General features: G+C 33.6%; 4 protein-coding genes and 1 pseudogene across 4 annotated transcripts; 3 read left to right on the top strand and 2 right to left on the bottom strand.

Moving 5' to 3' along the window:
* Nucleotides 1-5,560: 5,560 nt before the first annotated feature.
* LOC125586374 lies at nt 5,561-7,416 on the bottom strand (annotated as a pseudogene).
* Nucleotides 7,417-7,713: 297 nt separating this feature from the next.
* On the top strand, nt 7,714-8,709 carry LOC106448603. Its single transcript, XM_048756416.1, has one exon. The coding sequence runs from the start codon at nt 7,842-7,844 to the stop codon at nt 8,484-8,486; it is 645 nt and encodes a 214-aa protein (XP_048612373.1). The 5' UTR covers nt 7,714-7,841; the 3' UTR covers nt 8,487-8,709.
* Nucleotides 8,710-9,305: 596 nt separating this feature from the next.
* LOC125586167 (anthocyanidin 3-O-glucoside 2'''-O-xylosyltransferase-like) lies at nt 9,306-10,312 on the bottom strand. Its single transcript, XM_048755989.1, has 2 exons — nt 10,226-10,312; nt 9,306-9,773 (listed from the first exon to the last, which is right to left on the bottom strand). Exons 1-2 carry the CDS (start codon nt 10,310-10,312, stop codon nt 9,306-9,308), a joined length of 555 nt encoding a protein of 184 aa, XP_048611946.1.
* Nucleotides 10,313-16,851: 6,539 nt separating this feature from the next.
* On the top strand, nt 16,852-18,712 carry LOC106395136. Its single transcript, XM_013835659.3, has one exon. The coding sequence runs from the start codon at nt 17,584-17,586 to the stop codon at nt 18,226-18,228; it is 645 nt and encodes a 214-aa protein (XP_013691113.2). The 5' UTR covers nt 16,852-17,583; the 3' UTR covers nt 18,229-18,712.
* A 392-nt stretch (nt 18,713-19,104) lies between these two features.
* On the top strand, nt 19,105-21,011 carry LOC125586373. The gene has a single exon (XM_048756415.1). The coding sequence runs from the start codon at nt 20,019-20,021 to the stop codon at nt 20,631-20,633; it is 615 nt and encodes a 204-aa protein (XP_048612372.1). The 5' UTR covers nt 19,105-20,018; the 3' UTR covers nt 20,634-21,011.
* The last annotated feature ends 1,624 nt before the right edge of the window (nt 21,012-22,635 follow it).

Below are 22,635 nucleotides of genomic sequence, written 5' to 3'. Positions count from 1 at the left end.
ATTGACCATTCTTCATTTATCGACATTATCTTCACCAACTAATGATATATTGTTGCCAAAACCATATCCGAAAACTGTAAGGTCTTCACGCACTTCATAACCCAAATCAGATATTCATGATTTGCATGTACGTCTGATAAGCTTCATCGGATATTCATCATCCCATCATTTATTCTCCAGGGCCTCTGGTGCTGCAAAACCATCACTGGCCTATAAAAATTATTCTCTTCAGGTCCTATCAATATAGCTTCATCTGAGAGGCTGACTCAAAATGATAGGAAAAATCCCGCCCCCTTTAATCTAAATCTATGAGTTGTGCCTCTGTCCATAATGCGTCTTTAACTATACGAAGGATTTCCTATGGTTATCGTTATTTTGTTTTGGTATTGTGTGAGCGTGTTAATCTTTAATGGAACATAATTATGTATTTTCATTTTTTTTTCTACATATAATTTAATGAAGCATAGACATGATACAGAATATTAAATAATGTTTCTTGTTTTTTTGTATTTTAGTAATTTATGGTGGTAGTTGTTTAAGAAAATTGAGTTTGATTTTTCGTTTACCTCATCATAATGGATTTTACATTTATAAAAGTGTAATATAATTTTACATTCAGTTTTATTCAGCTTTTTGTATAGATTCTTAAAATCTATGTTCTGCCCAAAACAAATTCAAATGGGCTGAACTAAAAACATAACCTTCTCTTTCGTATCTTCGATGCAGAGAATCGAAATCATTATATGTTGGTAAAGCAAAGAAAATTTGGGGAATAAGTTATGCAACCAAATTTTTCTCAAACTATTATGTAAAACTATACAGTAAAAACTCTATAAATTAATAATGTTGAAACTATAAAATATTATTAATTTATAGAGTTATTAATTTACAAATGTTTTATTTTCTGGATTTTTTATTTTAGAATACTTTTTAACAAGAAAAATTACGTGAAAATTGAATTTCAAAAATTTAGTTAACGTATATACGGTAAAATTTATTTTATTGTATTATTTGGTGTATGTAAAATATTATTTATAAAATTTAAATGTAGTTTATATATAAATTTACTAAATAATAGCAAAATATATTGAAGTGTTTAGAAAATATAGAAATAATTTTGTTGTGAAATAAAATAAATGATATAAATGTTGGTTTGTACATATAAAAAAATGTATATATACAAATATTATTAATTTATGATTTTAATTGTACTATATATTTACATAGGATTTTCTAAAATGTTATTATCTTATTATTTTATCGATTTGTGTCACATTTTGAACCGACCTAACTTAGGTCCGGAGAAATTTATTAATTTATAGTGTTTATTAATTTATCGAGTATTAATTTATAGAGTTTCTATTGTATATACAAATATGTAAAATTTGCAGGAATCCCTCCGGCTTTATCTTCCTTTTCCTTTCGGTCTTCATTTCCATAAAAATAATCATGTTTTTATTTTTAATACATTAACTGACCAAACATCAAATGAAAGAGTTTAATATTTATTTATTTATTTCCATATTCGAAGTTGATGATATATATTAAAGTATTTAATGGTCCATTTAATGTCACTTTTTTAATAATCCTACACTACAAGAAATATGGACATTGTTAGCACATGATAAACGTTATGGTAGGGCTTTCATAGTGAAAGTTGAAATGCTATGTCATCGGCAGCCATCATAGGTACCCCCTCTATGATAGCATTTTTGGTTGATGCTATTTTATGTTCAGATACGATGGCAATAGATGGACGCGGTGATTAACGTTATTATAACACGACATTTTAATTATAAAATGGTTTACGATTCATATTGTGTGCTATTATAGGTTCTCTACAATAGCTGCTTTGTAATGCTATATTAAATTATGTTATGATTTATAATATGTTATGATAGTCTATTTCGTAGGTAATTTTAAACGCAATGCTAGTAGAGAATAACAATTTTTTTTTGCTATTGTTGATTTGTTTCGTGAGCTATGATAGTCTAGTTTTTATCTTTCGACTCAAAAGTGAAACCTCAATAATAACCAACATTTTTATAACATCCAAACATTCATAAAACAATACATAAGTCATAATTTCAGAAACATAAGGCAAAGTCTTAAGAAACAGGATAATTATAAGTTCATTAGCCTAGTTTAAAACTAGCTATTTATGGACTAAAGTTCTTCATTCCCTCCATGCTGCAACAATCAAAAACTCCCATCAGTTTAGCAATTGCATATGAAATTTTGAAAGAAGAAAGTAGAACACTACTTACATGTGCATCTTAATAGATGACCAATTTATCAACTGGCCATGCAATTGATGAACCATGTGCATCTTCCATGGATTCTATTTCATCAGACTTCCTCCATATGTCTGCATCATCAACCATCACTGCATCTACCCACACTCTAGCTGCATTCGGACCCAATCGCACAAAGTGAACCATTTGATCTGGGTCTATTGAATGCACACGTCCTTCGGCAACAACCAGTTTCCTTCCATCAATGTCCATCAATTTGCACTTCTGGTCCACTTGTATAGTTTCAGATCCATGGTTTTGCTGGAACAGACAGACAACAATGTTACCCATTATACTCCAATTCATACTCAGACAGAAATGGTAACAATATTATTTAAAACCTAAACAAAAAAAGTTACCTTGCTTGATGCAGTAAGATACTTCTCAGTAGGAGCTTTCTGGCCTTTTTGTACACTTGTTGCTGTAGGATTCTTAGAACCGAAAGATGTAACTTTTTGAGTTCTTAATGGTGCACATGTTTCTCGCAGGTCTCCAGAGGTAAGCTTCTGGTTCAGTAGCAGACTCAACCAAGACTTTAAAATCCATAGGGCCTAAGCGAGTGTCATTCACTATATCATCTGGCTCGGAAGAGAGAATAGACCCCTCAGCAACGTTTCCATCTTCACCAGCCCAATCAAGAAGAAGACACATTTTCTTTGATTTTTTGTTCACACTCTGTAACATAGTCATGAGTTAAGATGTGACATTGGAAAATTATAAACAAATAATTGATCTACTATTAATGACTTACTCTAGCAGCTGAGTTTTCACCAACTTCATATTCTTCTCTGAACTGGTTTTTCACTTTGGCAAGTTCAGCTTCAACTGATCCACCGTTTCCATGAGTTCAATTTGCTTATCTTACATTTCCGACATAGTCTTGTTCTTCACTTGGAAGCACCTCTAGAAATGTTTGAACAAAATCCATCCGGGCCTTTGAAGTCAAATAGACGCCTGCAAAACACCTTCTTCTCTGTCTTGTATAATGACCACGGTGCTGGAGGAAGATATGTTCTCTTTCCCTGAATTTTAGGGTGCAAATCCTGCCTAATACTAAGATCCTCCAGATCTTTACAAGCAGGAAGACCATCCTTCGATTTCCCACAGTGCAATAGTGTCGAAACTAAACTAGCTGCCACATTTCTCTCAGCATGCATTACATCTAAGTTGTGTCTCACCGGGAGTTCCTAATCATAACAGAAACAACAATACAAACCTCATCTAAGTTAAACAAAATACATCAATAATATGAAGATATAAGCAAAGGAAAGTGGTATCTTACCGCCCAATAAGAAAGTTTGAAAAAGATTGATCTCTTCTTCCATCTAGATAACTCATCCTCATCTACTTTGACTTCTTCATATTCCTCTTCCTCTAATTCACTAGATAAACCCTCAGTATCAGATCATATATCTCTACAGACCACCCTTTTCCTCTTACTTCTAGATCGTTTAACATTTCCAAACTCATTCTTAAAATTTATCAGGTTTTGAGATATTTCACGCCCAGTTAAAGTCCTTCCCTTCTCCCTTGTTCAGCCTTTCCATCGAACCACTTCTTCTTTCCACGAAATCTATGATCTGGTGGCAGACCCTTTCTGTGGCACATGTACACATGCTTTCTGCTAAATTTTAGCCACATACTATCAGTATTCATCCCACATAAAGGACACCCCATTCTTCCCTTTACTTTGCAGCCTGCAAGATTCCCATAAGCTGGGAAATCACTTATCGTCCAAAGCAGCATCGCCTTTAGAGTAAACGTTGATCGAGTCACTGCATCGTACACTGACTCTCCAATGCTCCACAGATGGTTTAGGTCCTCGATGAGGGGTTCTAAGTACACATCTATACTATTACCAGGCTGTTGTGGACAAGGAATCAACAATGAAAGCATGATGTTCTCCTTTTTCATGCATAAATCAGGTGGCAAGTTGTAGTTGACTAACAAAACTGGCCAGCAACTGTACATCGCATTCTTCATATTGAATGGATTAAATCCATCTGTTGAAAGTCCAAGCCTCATGTTCCTTTCTTCAGCGGCAAAGGTATGGTATTTGGCATTGATATGATCCCATGTGACTGAAGCAACGGGGTGTCGAAGCTTTCCATCAGTGCTTTTGTTGCGGAAGTGCCACCGTAAATCCTTGGCCATTACCTCAGACCGGTACATTCTCTTCAGTCTTGGGATTATTGGAAAGTACCTTAACACTTTCTGTGGGACTCCTTTCTTCGTTTAACCAGTGTGGACATTAGTCTTCCATCTTGAAGCCTTGCATTTAGGACAGTAATCAAGCTTCTTCAACCTCTTTCTGAATAGGCAGCAGTCGTTGACACATGCATGAATCTTCTCGTAACCCATATCAAATGACTTCAAAAAAATTTTAACCTCATACAGTGAAGTGTGTAGCACATTCTCCTCTGGTAACATCTCCGGCAATGTCTCAAGCAGATCATTGAAGCTCTTGTCAGACCACCCATTCTGAGTCTTCAATCTAAACAATGATACAATAGCGGATAACTTGCTATGGTTTGCACAGCTCGGATACAATGGTGTTTCAGCATCAGCTAGCTTCGCCAAAAACTCATCTTTTTTCTTGTCGCCTCCCTCTGCCATCTCAGACAAATCCCCCGTACCAGCTAACACTGCATCAAAACACTCAGCAGCTTTGTATAACCCGAAGATCTCATCATTCCATTGATGAACTCTGCCTTCATCTGCAACCCCTGAGTTGAAGTTTCCATGTATATACCAATCAGACCGCATCTTATAAGCCTCCTCCATACCCCTGGTAACAAGATGGTCAACTACCACACTTCCTGAGTGACGATCTATATTACGGCAGTCAATGCAAGGACAGAAAATCATATCAATCCCTCCAGAAGTTGCAGCCACATCTCGTACAAACTTTGAAGTCCCTCTCTCATAAGCAGGATCAACTCTACATTTCAAAATCAAAAGGAAAAGAAAATAAACAAGTTAATTTAAGTCTCAATGAAAGCTAGCTTATATGATTTAATTCATTACCTGCTAAGATGCACCCATGCTTTGTCCACCATTGTATGTTGTAACCTGTATCGAAACCTTTACTAACATAAATAACCAATTCAAAGTAAAATCAATCAAATTCAGAACACATATCAACTATGAAATCGATGTCAATCATGTAAAAGTAAACACGAAATCGAACATGCAAAAACGAAATCAAAATCTGAAATCGATACACTACGAAATCGAAATCTGAAATCAATTTCCAGAAATCAAAGAAAGGATACATAAGCTGGAATTGAGCTCAATAGCGACTCAGACCTCGCGATTGAAGCAAGATCGCCTTTGGTGATGGAAATGGCGATGAATTTACGGTTGGGATAAGGAAATGGCGATGGAATCGATCTCACTTTTGTTAGGGTTCGAAGAGAAAAGGGGGAAACGAGAGCTATGAGAGAGAGAAAATGAGTGATGAGAGAAAAAAATTTATGATTTTCATTAAGTATTTTGCGAAAAGTAGATTTTAGCTTCCCGCTTACTAAAACTTTACCATAGCGTTAATCTAGTGTTGTTATAGAGTATATAAATTTTATATGGATCTACGATAGCAGATCAGTAAAATGAGCTATCATCATGTGCTATAAATGGGGACTTTTTTTGTAGTGCTAGTAAGTCGATCTAATTGAAAAAAAAGGCTGAGAAACGTTTTCAGTTTGACACGCAAGCATGTTCTTCAAAGTTGCCATTTAACCAATATTTCAGGATTAATATATAGGGGATAACCGAAAGTGAAAATGTAACGACAATACCAATTTTATGAGAATTGCGAAAGAAATAAAACATGTTTTACAAATATATCTCAAACCAAGACTCAAACTCAAACATAACCAAATCAAACCGAACTAAGTGGAAAGAATAAAAATGATCATTCATGACTTACAAGATCAGTTAAGTTCTGTTCAAACTTGCTGATATAACCATCAGCAAACCCAGAGTCACTCAAAACACATCTCCATTTCTCATGATTCTTCCTCACTTTCTCACCAACCTCACTACCTTCACCCATCACAGTCTTCACGGCATCCTCCAAGCTCTGCCGCAAAAACCACCCATTCTCTCCCCTCTCAACCTCCACCGCCACCTTCATCTCCTCTGCCATCAGCCTCGCGTTCAATATCTGTTCACCATGCTGCGGCACCAAAACCATCTGGCAATCACTCATCAAAGACTCCCACATCGAACCAAACCCACAATGGCTAGCGAAACACCCCACTGAGGGATGGTCCACTATCATCGGTTGCTGAACCCAACCTCCGTACACAACGCCACGTCCACGAACCCTCTCTTGGAACCCTTCAGGTAGCGCTTCCTCCACCGTTGACACACCTGAAGGCGGCTTTATCGCGACCAGAAACGGTAAACAGGTTGCTTCAAGCCCTAAACAGAGTTCTTGAAATTGATCGATCTTATCTACAACGGGTTGGCTACCGAAAGCGCAGAACACAACAGAACTAGGCTTGAATTTGGCTAACCAATCAGCCCATCGGGGCTATAAAGAAGTCTTATTAGGTTCGTCTACGGGGAGTACCGGTTCGGTTAGATAAACCGGTCTGTTGTATTGGCTCCCGATGTAATCGCAGAATTTGCCTTCCGTCTCACTGCAAGTTCTTATAGCGATCGCATCGCAGTTTCTCATCGCAGTAACTTTCCCATCGAAGAAAGAACCAATGCCCTCGTGTCTCCTCCATACGAAGCTTTTGCTTCGTGCACAAGCAAGACGACTTTTGAAGACGGTTAACCTAGTGGCGGTTTAGCTAACTCCTCCGCTGACATTTCCTTCCCATCAATGATCTCTCGCTCCGCAGCAGGGACAAGAGTTAGGACTATTGACGCAGCGCTGAAGGTATTGTAGCAAACAGTTTTAGCACCAACCGGTTTAGCGATTTCAGGTATCCAATCAGCGGAATCGTAGAAAACCAAATCCGGTTTGTTTGTACGCAGAATTGTCTATAAAGAATACATTATCAATATGTAATACTTTGATAAACATGTTCCAAATCAATAAACTAATAACAACAAACTTTAATCATTACTCTCAATTTTTTTGAACAACCCAATACTTTTGTTGATTTTGAAAAATGATGATTCCAATAACTTAAATTGTTATAAACTTTTAACTACTTATTGCAAGTTCATAAACTAATAACAAAAGATTTTAACATAATTTTGAAAAGTCTTTTAATTGAAGAACACTAGAATCATTATAAAATCTAAATCTATATAACCCTTTATAAATACACAATAACAGTTTTGAAATTATTAAATGCCTACAACTTGTATTATTGTAAGTTTTTGGCTGCAACGAGTTATTGTAGTGTAAAACGTACATGTGTTAATTCGATGTTGTTACATTTTGACTCTCAAGCTGTAACCCTCAGACTCAATTTGGCTTACTCATTCGTATGTTACTCTATAAATTGTTTGCTTCTTTAGATATCTTAAAACATTCCAGTTAAGAAAATATATCCTCCACAAAAAAACATAAAAACAGTAGACACCATGGAAGGTAGGATCCAAGCTCTAGTATCAATGATTCTGATGGTGACACTATGTGCCACTATACTATTGCAGCCGGGCTTGGCCGAGGTGCAAGTAACACCTCAATTTACTTCCTTTCCTGGCTCCCCTATAGATCTCACAAAATGTTGGTCATCTCTCTTCAGTGTTGAAGATTGTGTAATTGACATCTACAAGTTTTCTGTAACCGGTAAGTTTGGTATTAACCAGGCGTGTTGCAAGGCGTTTATGGATATGGATGATAAGTGTTGGCAAAAAATGTTTCCGTTCAATCCATTCTTTCGTCCTCTTCTCAAGAATAGTTGCTCTCGTATCAACGGAGTTGTTCTCACACACACCACACCTCATCAAGTCCCTACCATTCCTGGGGTTTCTCATCCCGGTTCTCCAGTCGATCTCACAAAATGTTGGTCATCACTTACCAGTGTTCAAGGTTGTGTAACTGAAATCTACAAATCAGTGTTCACGGGAAAGTTTGATAATGTTGGACCAATGTGTTGTAAGGCAGCTTCGGCTGTGGATGCGAAATGCTGGCCACATATGTTTCCACTAAATACATTCTTCCCTCGTCTTCTCAAAGAAAGTTGTTCTCGCATCATCAATGAAGCAGAACCTACGCACAAATGAAGTCAGTAACAGAAGAAATCATGGGAAATGCTTTGGGTTAAGTTACTTACAGCTTGTACTTCATACTTTCAATAGTTTATGTATTCCAATGATATTATCTATTTTAAAAGAACTAATTCAAAAACTATATTGTCAAAAACTCAAACCATAGATCATCACATTCTGATCTAGCAGTCTTAGATCTTCCTTCCACCAAGACTAAGGCTAACTCGAGCTGTATGCTTATAGAACCTATCATGTTCAAGTAAAATCGTGCCAATAGCCACATAAACGATGTGGGATACTTCATACCAATAACAAATGTTAGAAGTACTTTTTTTTTTTGGAAATTTTATGTTTACCACTTTCATAGTACCACTTTTCATCTTTACTACCACTAAAGAGACATTTTCAAAAATATCATCTTCATTGAGTGACAAAAGACTCTTATACCCTTGTTATCTCTATATATAATAAATTGTTATTTAAATAGATAAAAAAAAAAAAAAAAAAAACTAGAATAAATATTTTTTTATGTTTTCAAATTATACATTTTCAAATTCGAACTTTTTCATAAATTTCTTTTTTTGAACTTTTTTCGATTTTTTTTTAAGTTTTTCAAAATTTCTTTTTGAAATCGAAAATTATGTTTGAAACTATTTTTAAAATTTTATTTTTTATTTTTTAAGTATTTATTTATATATTTATTAGAATCCTAAATTTCACATTTCAAAAACCCTACTACTCCTCAACTCTATACCCTAAGTCTAGTTTAGTTAACCCTAAGAAATTTGCCTTCCGTCTCACGGCAAGTTCTTATAGCGATCGCATCGCAGTTTCTCATCGCAGTAACTTTCCCATCGAAGAAAGAACCAATGCCCTCGTGTCTCCTCCATACGAAGCTTTTGCTTCGTGCACAAGCAAGACGACTTTTAAAGACGGGTAACCTATTGGCGGTTTAGCTAACGCCTCCGCTGACATTTCCTTCCCATCAATGATCTCTCGCTCCGCAGCAGGGACAAGAGTTAGGGCTATTGATGCAGCGCTGAAGGTATTGTAGCAAACAATTTTAGCACCGACCGGTTTAGCGATTTCAGGTATCCAATCAGCGGAATCGTAGAAAACCAAATCCGGTTTGTTTGTACGCAGAATTGTCTCTTCCTCGGGCCGGGTTTGGTTCATTGCAACCGCAAGCAAATGGGTCAAGAAAAATGGTACGTCGGAGTTGGTCTCAGCACCGGGAGGGAGCCCTTTGACATGAGGAATTGAGATGGTGTGGACAGAGCCGGTCTTGAAGAATTGGGGGCCCTAATCTAATTTTTTTTACTACAAGTTTATTTATATTCAAAGTTTTAGCAGAAAAAAGTTTATTTATATTCCCGTTATATTTTTTCATAAATTTTACTAAAAAATATTTTATATTATAACCATAGTAATGGTTTTCCTTAAGAAAAATAATTTACAAAGAAAATTATGTCGACAAAGAAAACAAATCTAAGTAACAATAGGTTTAGTTTCTTAAAACGTATTCATGTAAGTGAGTTTACAAAGAAAATTATTTCTGATGACTGATAACAGAGTTATTTTCTTCTGTAATGTTAGTTTAGTTTACAAAAAATATCTCAGTTACACAAATATTTTTTTGAAAATGGGGGCCCTTTGGGGTGGAGGCCCCATTCAAATGTTTCACTTCACTCCCCACAAGCCCGGCTCTGGGTGTGGAAAGTGATGAGATTTGGGTAGAGGTTAAGAGGTTTGACCTGGTCTAGAGCTTTCTTGGGGAGCAAGAAAACGATCTCGTGCCCTTTTTCTGCAAGCTTGTTGGAGAGGTGAAGAAAAGCAGTCATGTGACCAAATGCTAACCAACCACGGATACATTACAATGCTCATGCTTAACGATCCATCGGATTCAAAATCGCCCACTGATTTGTTTTTCTCTCTTAGCTTTTTGGTACCTTTTTGAACTTTCTTTTACTATATAAAAAAAAACTTTTTCTCCTATGTGTTTTCGGTGTAAATAAATACACGACCCAAGGATTGGCGGGTCCCTCCTGGTGGTAGATGATAGCCAATTAAGAACATCATTATTGGGAGTTCTTAGAGCGGGGTTCTTAACGGAATATAAGAACCCGTCTCTTAACTTTTAATTAAAAAAGTTAAGAACCGGCTCTTAAAACTCTTATTTAAGAACCGATTCTTAACTTTTTTAGCTAAAAATTAAGAGACGGATTCTTATATTCCGCTAAGAACCCCACCCTAAAAGCACCATTAACCCTAGCACCCTACTTGGGGTGCTTAATTTTTTTTAATTTGTTTTAGTTTTTTCTCTGATTTAAAAATAATAATAAAAACAAACCGATCGCGGGCCGCCACGTGTTAGTGGGGCCCGCGAAACAGGGCTAACCCCGGCGCTTAATTAGGCAGAAGAAGTACAAGTGCTTAATTTTTGTGTGGGTCCCATCCACTATTATATTATTTTTTTCGCTAAGCTCCCCCCTCTAAGCACCCCCATTAATAATGCTTTGAGAACCCCCAATAATCATGTTCAAAGTGACTCGGCAAGTATAGCTGTCGGGTAAGTGGTAAGTGCAAACACGAGGTGGTGTCGTGTCAGCAAACGAAAAGACAATTCCGGACTTGATGTGTTGTGCCTTGGGCTTTCAAGATTCAGCCCATTTTAATTAATGGCCCTATTTCTTTCTTACGTCGATTACATAATATTTTAGGGGCTGTTATTTGTTTATGATTTTAAAATAATTTTGATGATTTTTAAAACTAAACAGTATTTTGAAATTAAAAAGTACTGATCATTTAATCACGGGCTATTCTCTCAAACAGTCATTTTTAAGTTTTGTCAAAAAAATAGCTTTCAAGAAAGAAAATGACCAAAATAGCCCTTTTATTTTATTTTTTTTTTAAATTTGAAACCATATCCCCAAAACCCTAACTCTTATCTCTAAACCTAAAGTCTAGATTAGTTAACCCTAGCGAAAACTGCATTTTTCCGTCTCACGGCAAGTTCTTATAGCGATCGCATCGCAGTTTCTCATCGCAGTAACTTTCCCATCAAAGAAAGAACCAATGCCCTCGTGTCTCCTCCATACGAAGCTTTTGCTTCGTGCACAAGCAAGACGACTTTTGAAGACGGGTAACCTAGTGACGTTTTAGCTAAATATCCTCCGCTGACATTTCCTTCCCATCAATGATCTCTCGCTCCGCAGCAGGGACAAGAGTTAGGGCTATTGATGCAGCGCTGAAGGTATGTAGCAAACAATTTTAGCATAGACCGGTTAGCGATTTCAGGTATCCAATCAGCGGAATCGTAGAAAAAAAAAATCCGGTTTGTTTGTACGCAGAATTGTCTCTTCCTCGGGCCGGGTTTGGTTCATTGCAACCGCAAGCAAATGGGTCAGAAAAATGGTACGTCGGAGTTGGTCTCAGCACCGGGAGGGAGCCCTTTGACATGAGGAATTGAGATGGTGTGGACAGAGCCGGTCTTGAAGAATTGGGGGCCCTATTCTAATTTTTTTTACTACAAGTTTATTTATATTCAAAGTTTTAGCATATAAAAGTTTATTTATATTCCCTTATATTTTTTTCATAAATTTTAGAAAAAATATTTTATATTATAACCATAGTAATGGTTTCCTAAGAAAATAATTTACTAAGAAAATTATGTCGACAAAGAAAAAAAATCTAAGTAACAATAGGTTTAGTTTCTTAAAACGTATTCATGTAAGTGAGTTTACAAAGAAAATTATTTCTGATGACTGATAACAGAGTTATTTTCTTCTGTAATGTTAGTTTAGTTTACAAAAAATAACTGAGTTACACAAATATTTTTTGAAAATGGGGGGCCCTTGGGGTGGAGGCCCCATTCAAATGTTTCACTTCACTCCCCACAAACCCCGCTCTGGGTGTGGAAAGTGATGAGATTTGGGTAGAGGTTAAGAGGTTTGACCTGATCTAGAGCTTTCTTGGGGAGCAAGAAAACGATCTCGTGCCCTTTTTCTGCAAGCTTGTTGGAGAGGTGAAGAAAAGCAGTCATGTGACCAAATGCTAACCAACCACGGATACATTACAATGCTCATGCTTAACGATCCATCGGATCCAAAATCGCCCACTGATTTGTTTTTCTCTCCTAGCTTTTTGGTACCTCTTTGAACTTTCTTTTACTATATAAAAAAAAAACTTTTTCTCCTATGTGTTTGCGTGTTTTCGGTGTAAATAAATACACGAACCAAGGATTGGCGGATCCCTCCTAGTTGTGGCTGATAGCCAATTAAGAACATGATTATTGGGAATTCTTAGAGTGGGGTTCTTAGCGGAATATAAGAACCCGTCTCTTAACTTTTAATTAAAAAAGTTAAGAACCGGCTCTTAAAACTCTTATTTAAGAACCGATTCTTAACAATTTTAGTTAAAAATTAAGAGACGGATTCTAATATTCCGCTAAGAACCCCACCCTAAAAGCACCATTAACCCTAGCACCCTATATGGGGTGCTTATTTTTTTTTTCTTTCTTTTGGTTTTTCCTTTGATTTAAAAAAAAAATTAAAAACGAACCGATCGCGGGCCGCCACGTGTCAGTGGAGCCTGCAAAACAGGGCTAACCCCGACGCTTAATTAGGCAGAGGAAGTACAAGTGCTTAATTTTTGTGCGGGTCCCACCCACTATTATATTAATTTTTTGCTAAGCTCCCCCCTCTAAGCACCCCCATTAATACTGCTCTAAGAACCCCCAATAATCATGCTCAAAGTGACTCGGCAAGTATAGCTGCCGGGTAAGTGGTAAGTGCAAACACGAGGTGGTGTCGTGTCAGCAAACGAAAAGACAATACCGGATTTTTTGTGTTGTGCCTTGGGCTTTCAAGATTCATCCCATTTTAATTAATGGCCCTATTTTTTTCTTACGTCGATTACATAATATTTTAGGGGCTGTCATTTGTTTGTGATTTTAAAATAATTTTGATGATTTTTAAAACTAAACAGTATTTTGAAATTAAAAAGTACTGATCATTTAATCACGGGCTATTCTCTCAAATAGTCATTTTAAAGTTTTGTCACAAAAATAGCTTTCAAGAAAGAAAATGACCAAAATAACCCTTTTATTTTAATTTTTTTAAAATTTGAAACCATATCCCGAAAACCCTAACTCTTATCTCTAAACCCTAAGTCTAGATTAGTTAACCCTAGCGTAAAACTGCATTTTACCCTTTAATAAAACTTATTTTGGTCATTTTCATCTTTGAGCACTATTTTTGTGACAAAAACATAAAAATAGCTATCTTAGAAAATTTCTCTTTAATTACTTTAAAAAATAAGGCTAAAGAGTTTTGTAGAATATTAGATTTTTAACTGAAGATAACTATAAACTTCTACAAAGCTTATATTTTCTTTTGTCAACCTACAGAGCTTAAATATTTTATAATATGATTATTTGTGTTTGTTATTATCCTTTCCATATTCTGTTTCTTCCTATGCCTCTCTCTCTCGGTGGTGGATCAAGAAAAAAGTTTTACGCGGGGAAATGTAATATTTCAATTTAAATTCATAAGGGGCATGTAAAAAATTTTACCATTAAATCATAGAATTCTCAAATAAAAAAAATGATTTGAATATTCCATAGTGGGCATCTGCCACCCTTACTCCTTCTCTCTCGGCCACTGGTTGATCTTCTTCTTTTGGCTTTTGATGAACATTTTTGTCCACTTTCCATTGGTCTTTTACCGTTTCATCTACAGTTAGATTTGAGTCTTTCTACCATCTTCAAGCCAAATTTATTTTTTCCTCTATAATTCTAACTGAAATAGTATAATTCTATTATAGAATAAGTTTTGTTCTAATGCTTGATTCTACAATAGAAAAATAGAAGAATATCATTTTTTCATTCATTTTTGGAGTGAAAAAGTGATATCTTTCTATATTCTCCTCTATAATAGATATAATAGAGTAAATCTATTTAAAATCAATTATTGGAGCGAAACTTACTTTATAATAGAGTTACACTATTTTAATAGAAATTATAAAAGAAGAAAAATAAATTTGGGTTGAACATACCCTTAATTGGCATCTTAGTTGGGTCACAAAATTTACGATGCACTAGTTATAGAGTAGAAACCGTTATATATCTGGGCATCTTGATACTTTTACAATGTGTTCTGTTAGCAGCAATTACATTTTTTAACTATAATGAATACATGATCAATATGTAATACTTTGATAAACATGTTCCAAATCAATAAACTAATAACAACAAACTTTAATCATTACTCTCAATTTTTTTGAACAACCCAATACTTTTGTTGATTTTGTAAAATGGTGATTCCAATAACTTAAATTGTTATAAACTTTTAACTACTTATTGCAAGTTCATAAACTAATAACAAAAGATTTTAACATAACTAGATTTTTTAACCGCGCTACGCGCGCATAAGATTTTATATGTATTTCTCAATTCTAAAAAAATAATGTATAATATTGTATTACATTATTTAAAGAATATAAAATAAGACTACAGAATATAAATATATTTTTTAAATTTTCTTTGGGGAAATCATTATGTTGTTTGATTGTTCTACTTGACTCACATATTTGCATAGTTATTTGTGATAGATGAATAATTATATTTTTATTATCAGTAAATAATATATATTTATTATATAATATAAGAAACATAAAATTATTTACTTTTAAAACAAACTTGTCTCATGTTGGGGACTCGGTTATAGACATATCATATTCGAATGAGACATTTTTACAGTTATCAATCTTCTTAACAGTCAAGAAACAAATCTGAATATCAAAACAATCTCATACGATCTCTTTGTGGAATAACTGCTCTGAAGAAATTGAATTTAAGCATCAAAAGGACTGAAAATGGATGTGTAGATGTATTATCTAAGTCAGCTTTACAAAATACTATTCATAGTTCATATATCATTTATGTCCATTCTATTTTTTTGTCCATCCTTTCTTAAACATCTTGAAATAACTGATGCTAATTAATAATAAACTTTTGGCTAGCAAAAAAATCAAATTTGTCTAATTATCGCTTAATTTGTCTAACTGATATATATGTATTTCTCAATTCTAAAAAAAATAATGTATAATATTGTATTACATTATTTAAAGAATATAAAATAAGACTACATAACATAAATATATTTATTTTAAATTTTCTTTGTGGAAATCATTATATTGTTTGATTGTTGTACTTGATTCACATATTTGCATAGATATTTGTGATAGATGAATAACTATATTTTTATTATCAGTAAATAATATATATTTATTATATAATATAAAAAATGAAATTATTTACTTTTTAAACAAAGTTGTCTCATGGTGGGGATTCGATTATAGACATATAATATTCGAAAGAGACATTTTTACAGTTATCAATCTTCTTAACAGTCAAGAATCAAATATGAATATCAAAACAATTTCTCATACGATCTCTTTGTGGAATAACTGCTCTGAAAATTTTGAATTTAGGCATAAAAAAGGACGGGAAATGATGTGCAGATGTGTTATATAAATCAGCTTTTTACAAAGTACTACTATTCATAGTTCATATATGATTTAAGTCCATCATTTCTTAAATATTTTGAAATAATTGATGCTAATTAATAATAAACTTTTGGCTAAAAAAAAATCAAATTTGTCCTATTATCGCTTAAATATTTTATTAATATTGTCTAAGAAGCTTTCAATTGATATCATAGTTTAATTTTTATTAGTTTTTTTTGTTAATTTTAGAGTTTTTTGTATTTAAGATTTTTTTCCATATTAAGCTTATATTTCTTTCACATAATATATATATGTCATAAAAATTACCATCAAATCAGTTTTTAAATAATTTAATTTAAAATAAAATTATATTTTAATTTGTTGTATTCTAACAATTTGATTGATTTAATTAATTTGTTTTGGTAGATAACTTAAACAAAATTCATATGAATCGGGGAAAGCAAGCTTATGTTATTATATTATATTTATTTGTGTATATGAAATCTATATATAATGCTAGTGTAATAAAGAAAGAACATTATTTTTTTGTAACTTCAAAAAGATACATTATTACAATTTGAATTTAAGCAAAATTGAATAAAATGGTAATTAAATAAATCTAATTGATTTTTTTATCTTGTTTAGTTGGATTCTCATGAAAAGAAATCGATAGGTTAAACAAATGTTTATAAATTACAAAATTTATTGAATTGATATATTTAATTATTGCACCCTTAAATAATATTTTATTAAGACATTAGAGAACTATGTTTTGAGTTGTTTTGTCAAAATTGTACAAAAATCTTTGATTTTTCATATTTGTCACGAAAATTTATATGTTAAACTTACTTTTACAAAATTCTTAACTTTGTCACGAAAACAAAAATCTATTTCTTTGTGGTATATGTCAATGTTCTCACACTTTCAAAGAATATATTAGCTTAGTCACTTACTTATTTTTTTTTACAAAACAATGTATTGGAGTCTTGAAAGTTGAATCCATATTATTGTAAATGTACATAAGAGTGTGATTACATATTTAGTGATTCTTGTATATGTGTCCAAGAAAGTCTCAATGGCTTAGTGGTATCTCTCATATATTCATGTCATTCTAACCCGGGTTCGATCCTTTTCTTTGCATTGGTTTTTCATTTTTTACGAAAAAATAAATGAGATGACGTGGCAACTTCGGACTCTCTGATTGGACGATTTTTTGTGCCTACGTGGACACTCTAAGAGGAGCTTATATTCTCCTTTTAGTATAGTATAGATTTTGAAGTGTCTTTTAATTGAAGAACACTAGAATCATTATAAAATCTAAATCTATATAACCCTTTATAAATACACAATAACAGTTTTGAAATTATTAAATGCCTACAACTTGTATTATTGTAAGTTTTTTGCTGCAACGACTTATTGTAGTGTAAAACGTACATGTGTTAATTCGATGTTGTTAGGTTTTGACTCTCAAACTGTAACCCTCAGACTCAATTTAGGTTATTCATTCGTATTTTACCCTATAAATTGTTTGCTTCTTTAGATACCTTAAAACATTCCAGTTAAGAAACTATATCCTCCACAAAAAAACATAAAAACAGTAGACACCATGGAAGGTAGGATCCAAGCTCTAGTATCAATGATTCTGATCGTGACACTATGTGCCACTATACTATTGCAGCCGGGCTTGGCCGACGTGCAAGTAACACCTCAATTTACTTCCTTTCCTGGCTCCCCTATAGATCTCACAAAATGTTGGTCATCTCTCTTAAGTGTTGAAGATTGTGTAATTGACATCTACAAGTTTTCTGTAACCGGTAAGTTTGGTATTAACCAGGCGTGTTGCAAGGCGTTTATGGATATGGATGATAAGTGTTGGCCAAAAATGTTTCCGTTCAATCCATTCTTTCGTCCTCTTCTCAAGAATAGTTGCTCTCGTATCGACGGAGTTGTTCTCACACACACCACACCTCATCAAGTCCCTACCATTCCTGGGGTTTCTCATCCCGGTTCTCCAGTCGATCTCACAAAATGTTGGTCATCACTTACCAGTGTTCAAGGTTGTGTAACTGAAATCTACAAATCAGTGTTCACGGGAAAGTTAGATAATGTTGGACCAATGTGTTGTAAGGCAGCTTCGGCTGTGGGTGCGAAATGCTGGCCACATATGTTTCCACTAAATACATTCTTCCCTCGTCTTCTCAAAGAAAGTTGTTCTCGCATCATCAATGAAGTAGAACCTACGCACAAATGAAGTCAGTAACAGAAGAAATCATGGGAAATGCTTTGGGTTTAGTTACTTACAGCTTGTACTTCATACTTTCAATAGTTTATGTATTCCAATGAAATTATCTATTTTAAAAGAACTAATTCAAAAACTATATTGTCAAAAACTCAAACCATAGATCATCACATTCTGATCTAGCAGTCTTAGATCTTCCTTCCACCAAGACTAAGGCTAACTCGAGCTCTATGCTTATAGAACCTATCATGTTCAAGTAAAATCGTGCCAATAGCCATATAAACGATGTGGGATACTTCATACCAATAACAAATGTTAGAAGTATTTTTTTTTTTTTTGAAATTTTATGTTTACCACTTTTCATCTTTACTACCACTAAAGAGACATTTTCAAAAATATCTTCTTCATTAAGTGACAAAAGATTCTTATACCCTTGTTATCTCTATATATAATAAATCGTTATTTAAATGAATAAAAAATAAAAAAAAATAAAAAACTAAAAAACTAAAATAAATAAATTTTTTTTTTATGTTTTCAAATTATACATTTTCAAATTCGAACTTTTTCATTAATTTCTTTTTTTGAAATTTTTTTCGATTTTTTTTTTATGTTTTTCAAAATTTCTTTTTGAAATCGAAAATTATGTTTGAAACTATTTTTAAAATTTTATTTTTTTTATTTTTTAAGTATTTATTTATATATTTATTAGAATCCTAAATTTCACATTTTATTCTTTTTGCTTTTGATCAACATTTTTGTCCACTTTCCATTGGTCTTTTACCGTTTCATCTACAGTTAGATTTGAGTCTTTCTACCATCTTCAAGCCAAACTTATTTTTTCCTCTATAATTCTATTATAGAATAAGTTTTGTTCTAATAGTTGATTCTACAATAGAAAAATAGAAGAATATCATTTTTTTCATTCATTTTTGGAGTGAAAAAGTGATACCTTTCTATATTCTCCTCTATAATAGATATAATAGAGTAAATCTATTTAAAATCAATTATTGGAGCGAAACTTACTTTATAATAGAGTTACACTATTTTAGTAGAAATTATAAAAGAAGAAAAATAAATTTGGGTTGAACATACCCTTAATTGGCATCTTAGTTGGGTCACAAAATTTACGATGCACTAGTTATAGAGTAGAAACCGTTATATATCTGGGCATCTTGATACTTTTACAATGTGTTTTGTTAGCAGCAATTACATTTTTTTAACTATAATGAATACATGAGCAATATGTAATACTTTCATAAACATGTTCCAAATCAATAAACTAATAACAACAAACTTTAATCATTACTCTCAATTTTTTTGAACAACCCAATACTTTTGTTGATTTTGTAAAATGATGATTCCAATAACTTAAATTGTTATAAACTTTTAACTACTTATTGCAAGTTCATAAACTAATAACAAAAGATTTTAACATAATTTTGAAGTGTCTTTTAATTGAAGAACACTAGAATCATTATAAAATCTAAATCTATATAACCCTTTATAAATACACAATAACAGTTTTGAAATTATTAAATGCCTGCAACTTGTATTATTGTAAGTTTTTTGCTGCAACGACTTATTGTAGTGTAAAACGTACATGTGTTAATTCGATGTTGTTACGTTTTGACTCTCAAACTGTAACCCTCAGACTCAATTTAGGTTACTCATTCGTATTTTACTCTATAAATTGTTTGCTTCTTTAGATACCTTAAAACATTCCAGTTAAGAAACTATATCCTCCACAAAAAAACATAAAAACAGTAGACACCATAGAAGGTAGGATCCAAGCTCTAGTATCAATGATTCTGATGGTGACACTATGTGCCACTATACTATTGCAGCCGGGCTTGGCCGACGTGCAAGTAACACCTCAATTTACTTCCTTTCCTGGCTCCCCTATAGATCTCACAAAATGTTGGTCATCTCTCTTCAGTGTTGAAGATTGTGTAATTGACATCTACAAGTTTTCTGTAACTGGTAAGTTTGGTATTAACCAGGCGTGTTGCAAGGCGTTTATGGATATGGATGATAAGTGTTGGCGAAAAATGATTCCGTTCAATCCATTCTTTCGTCCTCTTCTCAAGAATAGTTGCTCTCGTATCAACGGAGTTGTTCTCACACACACCACACCTCATCAAGTCCCTACCATTCCTTGGGTTTCTCATCCCGGTTCTCCAGTCGATCTCACAAAATGTTGGTCATCACTTACCAGTGTTCAAGGTTGTGTAACTGAAATCTACAAATCAGTGTTCACGGGAAAGTTTGATAATGTTGGACCAATGTGTTGTAAGGCAGCTTCGGCTGTGGATGCGAAATGCTGGCCACATATGTTTCCACTAAATACATTCTTCCCTCGTCTTCTCAAAGAAAGTTGTTCTCGCATCATCAATGAAGCAGAACCTACGGACAAATGAAGTCAGTAACAGAAGAAATCATGGGAAATGCTTTGGGTTAAGTTACTTACAGCTTGTACTTCATACTTTCAATAGTTTATGTATTCCAATGAAATTATTTATTTTAAAAGAACTAATTCAAAAACTATATTGTCAAAAACTCAAACCATAGATCATCACATTCTGATCTAGCAGTCTTAGATCTTCCTTCCACCAAGACTAAGGCTAACTCGAGCTGTATGCTTATAGAACCTATCATGTTCAAGTAAAATCGTGCCAATAGCCATATAAACGATGTGGGATACTTCATACCAATAACAAATGTTAGAAGTATTTTTTTTTGGGAAATTTTATGTTTACCACTTTCATGGTACCACTTTTCATCTTTACTACCACTAAAGAGACATTTTCAAAAATATCTTCTTCATTAAGTGACAAAAGACTCTTATACCCTTGTTATCTCTATATATAATAAATCGTTATTTAAATGAATAAAAATAAAAAAAATAAAAAACTAAAAAACTAAAAAATAAATTTTTTTTTTATGTTTTCAAATTATACATTTTCAAATTTGAACTTTTTCATTAATTTCTTTTTTTGAAATTTTTTTTCGATTTTTTTTTAATGTTTTTCAAAATTTCTTTTTGAAATCGAAAATTATGTTTGAAACTATTTTTAAAATTTTATTTTTTATTTTTTAAGTATTTATTTATATATTTATTAGAATCCTAAATTTCACATTTCAAAAACCCTACTACTCCTCAACTTTATACCCTAAATCTAGATTAGTTAATCCTAGGAAATTTGCCTTCCGTCTCACGGCAAGTTCTTATAGCGATCCCATCGCAGTTTCTCATCGCAGTAACTTTCCCATCGAAGAAAGAACCAATGCCCTCGTATCTCCTCCATATGAAGCTTTTGCTTCGTGCACAAGCAAGACGACTTTTGAAGACGGGTAACCGAGTGGCAGTTTAGCTAACTCCTCCGCTGACATTTCCTTCCCATCAATGATCCCTCGCTCCTCAGCAGGGACAAGAGTTAGGGCTATTGACGCAGCGCTGAAGGTATTGTAGCAAACAGTTTTAGCACCGACCGGTTTAGCGATTTCAGGTATCCAATCAGCGGAATCGTAGAAAACCAAATCCGGTTTGTTTGTACGCAGAATTGTCTCTTCCTCGGGCCGGGTTTGGTTCATTGCAACCGCAAGCAAATGGGTCAAAAAAAATGGTACGTCGAAGTTGGTCTCAGCACCGGGAGGGAGCCCTTTGACATGAGGAATTGAGATGGTGTGGACAGAGCCGGTCTTGAAGATTTGGGGGCCCTAATCTAATTTTTTTTACTACAAGTTTATTTGTATTCAAAGTTTTAGCAGAAAAAAGTTTATTTATATTCCCTTTATATTTTTCATAAATTTTACTAAAAAATATATTTTCTATTATAACCATAGTAATGGTTTTCCTTAAGAAAAATAATTTACAAAGAAAATTATGTCGACAAAGAAAAAAAATCTAAGTAACAATAGGTTTAGTTTCTTAAAACGTATTCATGTAAGTGAGTTTACAAAGAAAATTATTTCTGATGACTGATAACAGAGTTATTTTCTTCTGTAATGTTAGTTTAGTTTACAAAAAGTAACTCAGTTACACAAATAGTTTTTGAAAATGGGAGCCCCTTGGGGTGGAGGCCCCATTCAAATGTTCACTTCACTCCCCACAAGCCCGGCTCTGGGTGTGGAAAGTGATGAGATTTGGGTAGAGGTTAAGAGGTTTGACCTGGTCTAGAGCTTTCTTGGGGAGCAAGAAAACGATCTCGTACCCTTTTTCTGCAGGCTTGTTGGAGAGGTGAAGAAAAGCAGTAATGTGACCAAATGCTAACCAACCACGGATACATTACAATGCTCATGCTTAACGATCCATCGGATCCAAAATCGCCCACTGATTTGTTTTTCTCTCCTAGCTTTTTGGTACCTTTTTGAACTTTCTTTTACTATATAAAAAAAAACTTTTTCTCCTATGTGTTTGCG

This window comes from Brassica napus, chromosome C4 (assembly GCF_020379485.1).
Source record: "Brassica napus cultivar Da-Ae chromosome C4, Da-Ae, whole genome shotgun sequence".
Taxonomy (NCBI): Eukaryota; Viridiplantae; Streptophyta; class Magnoliopsida; order Brassicales; family Brassicaceae; genus Brassica; species Brassica napus.
The sequence above is the reverse complement of the archived record's forward strand: the minus strand, read 5'-3'. Positions and strand labels throughout refer to the sequence as shown.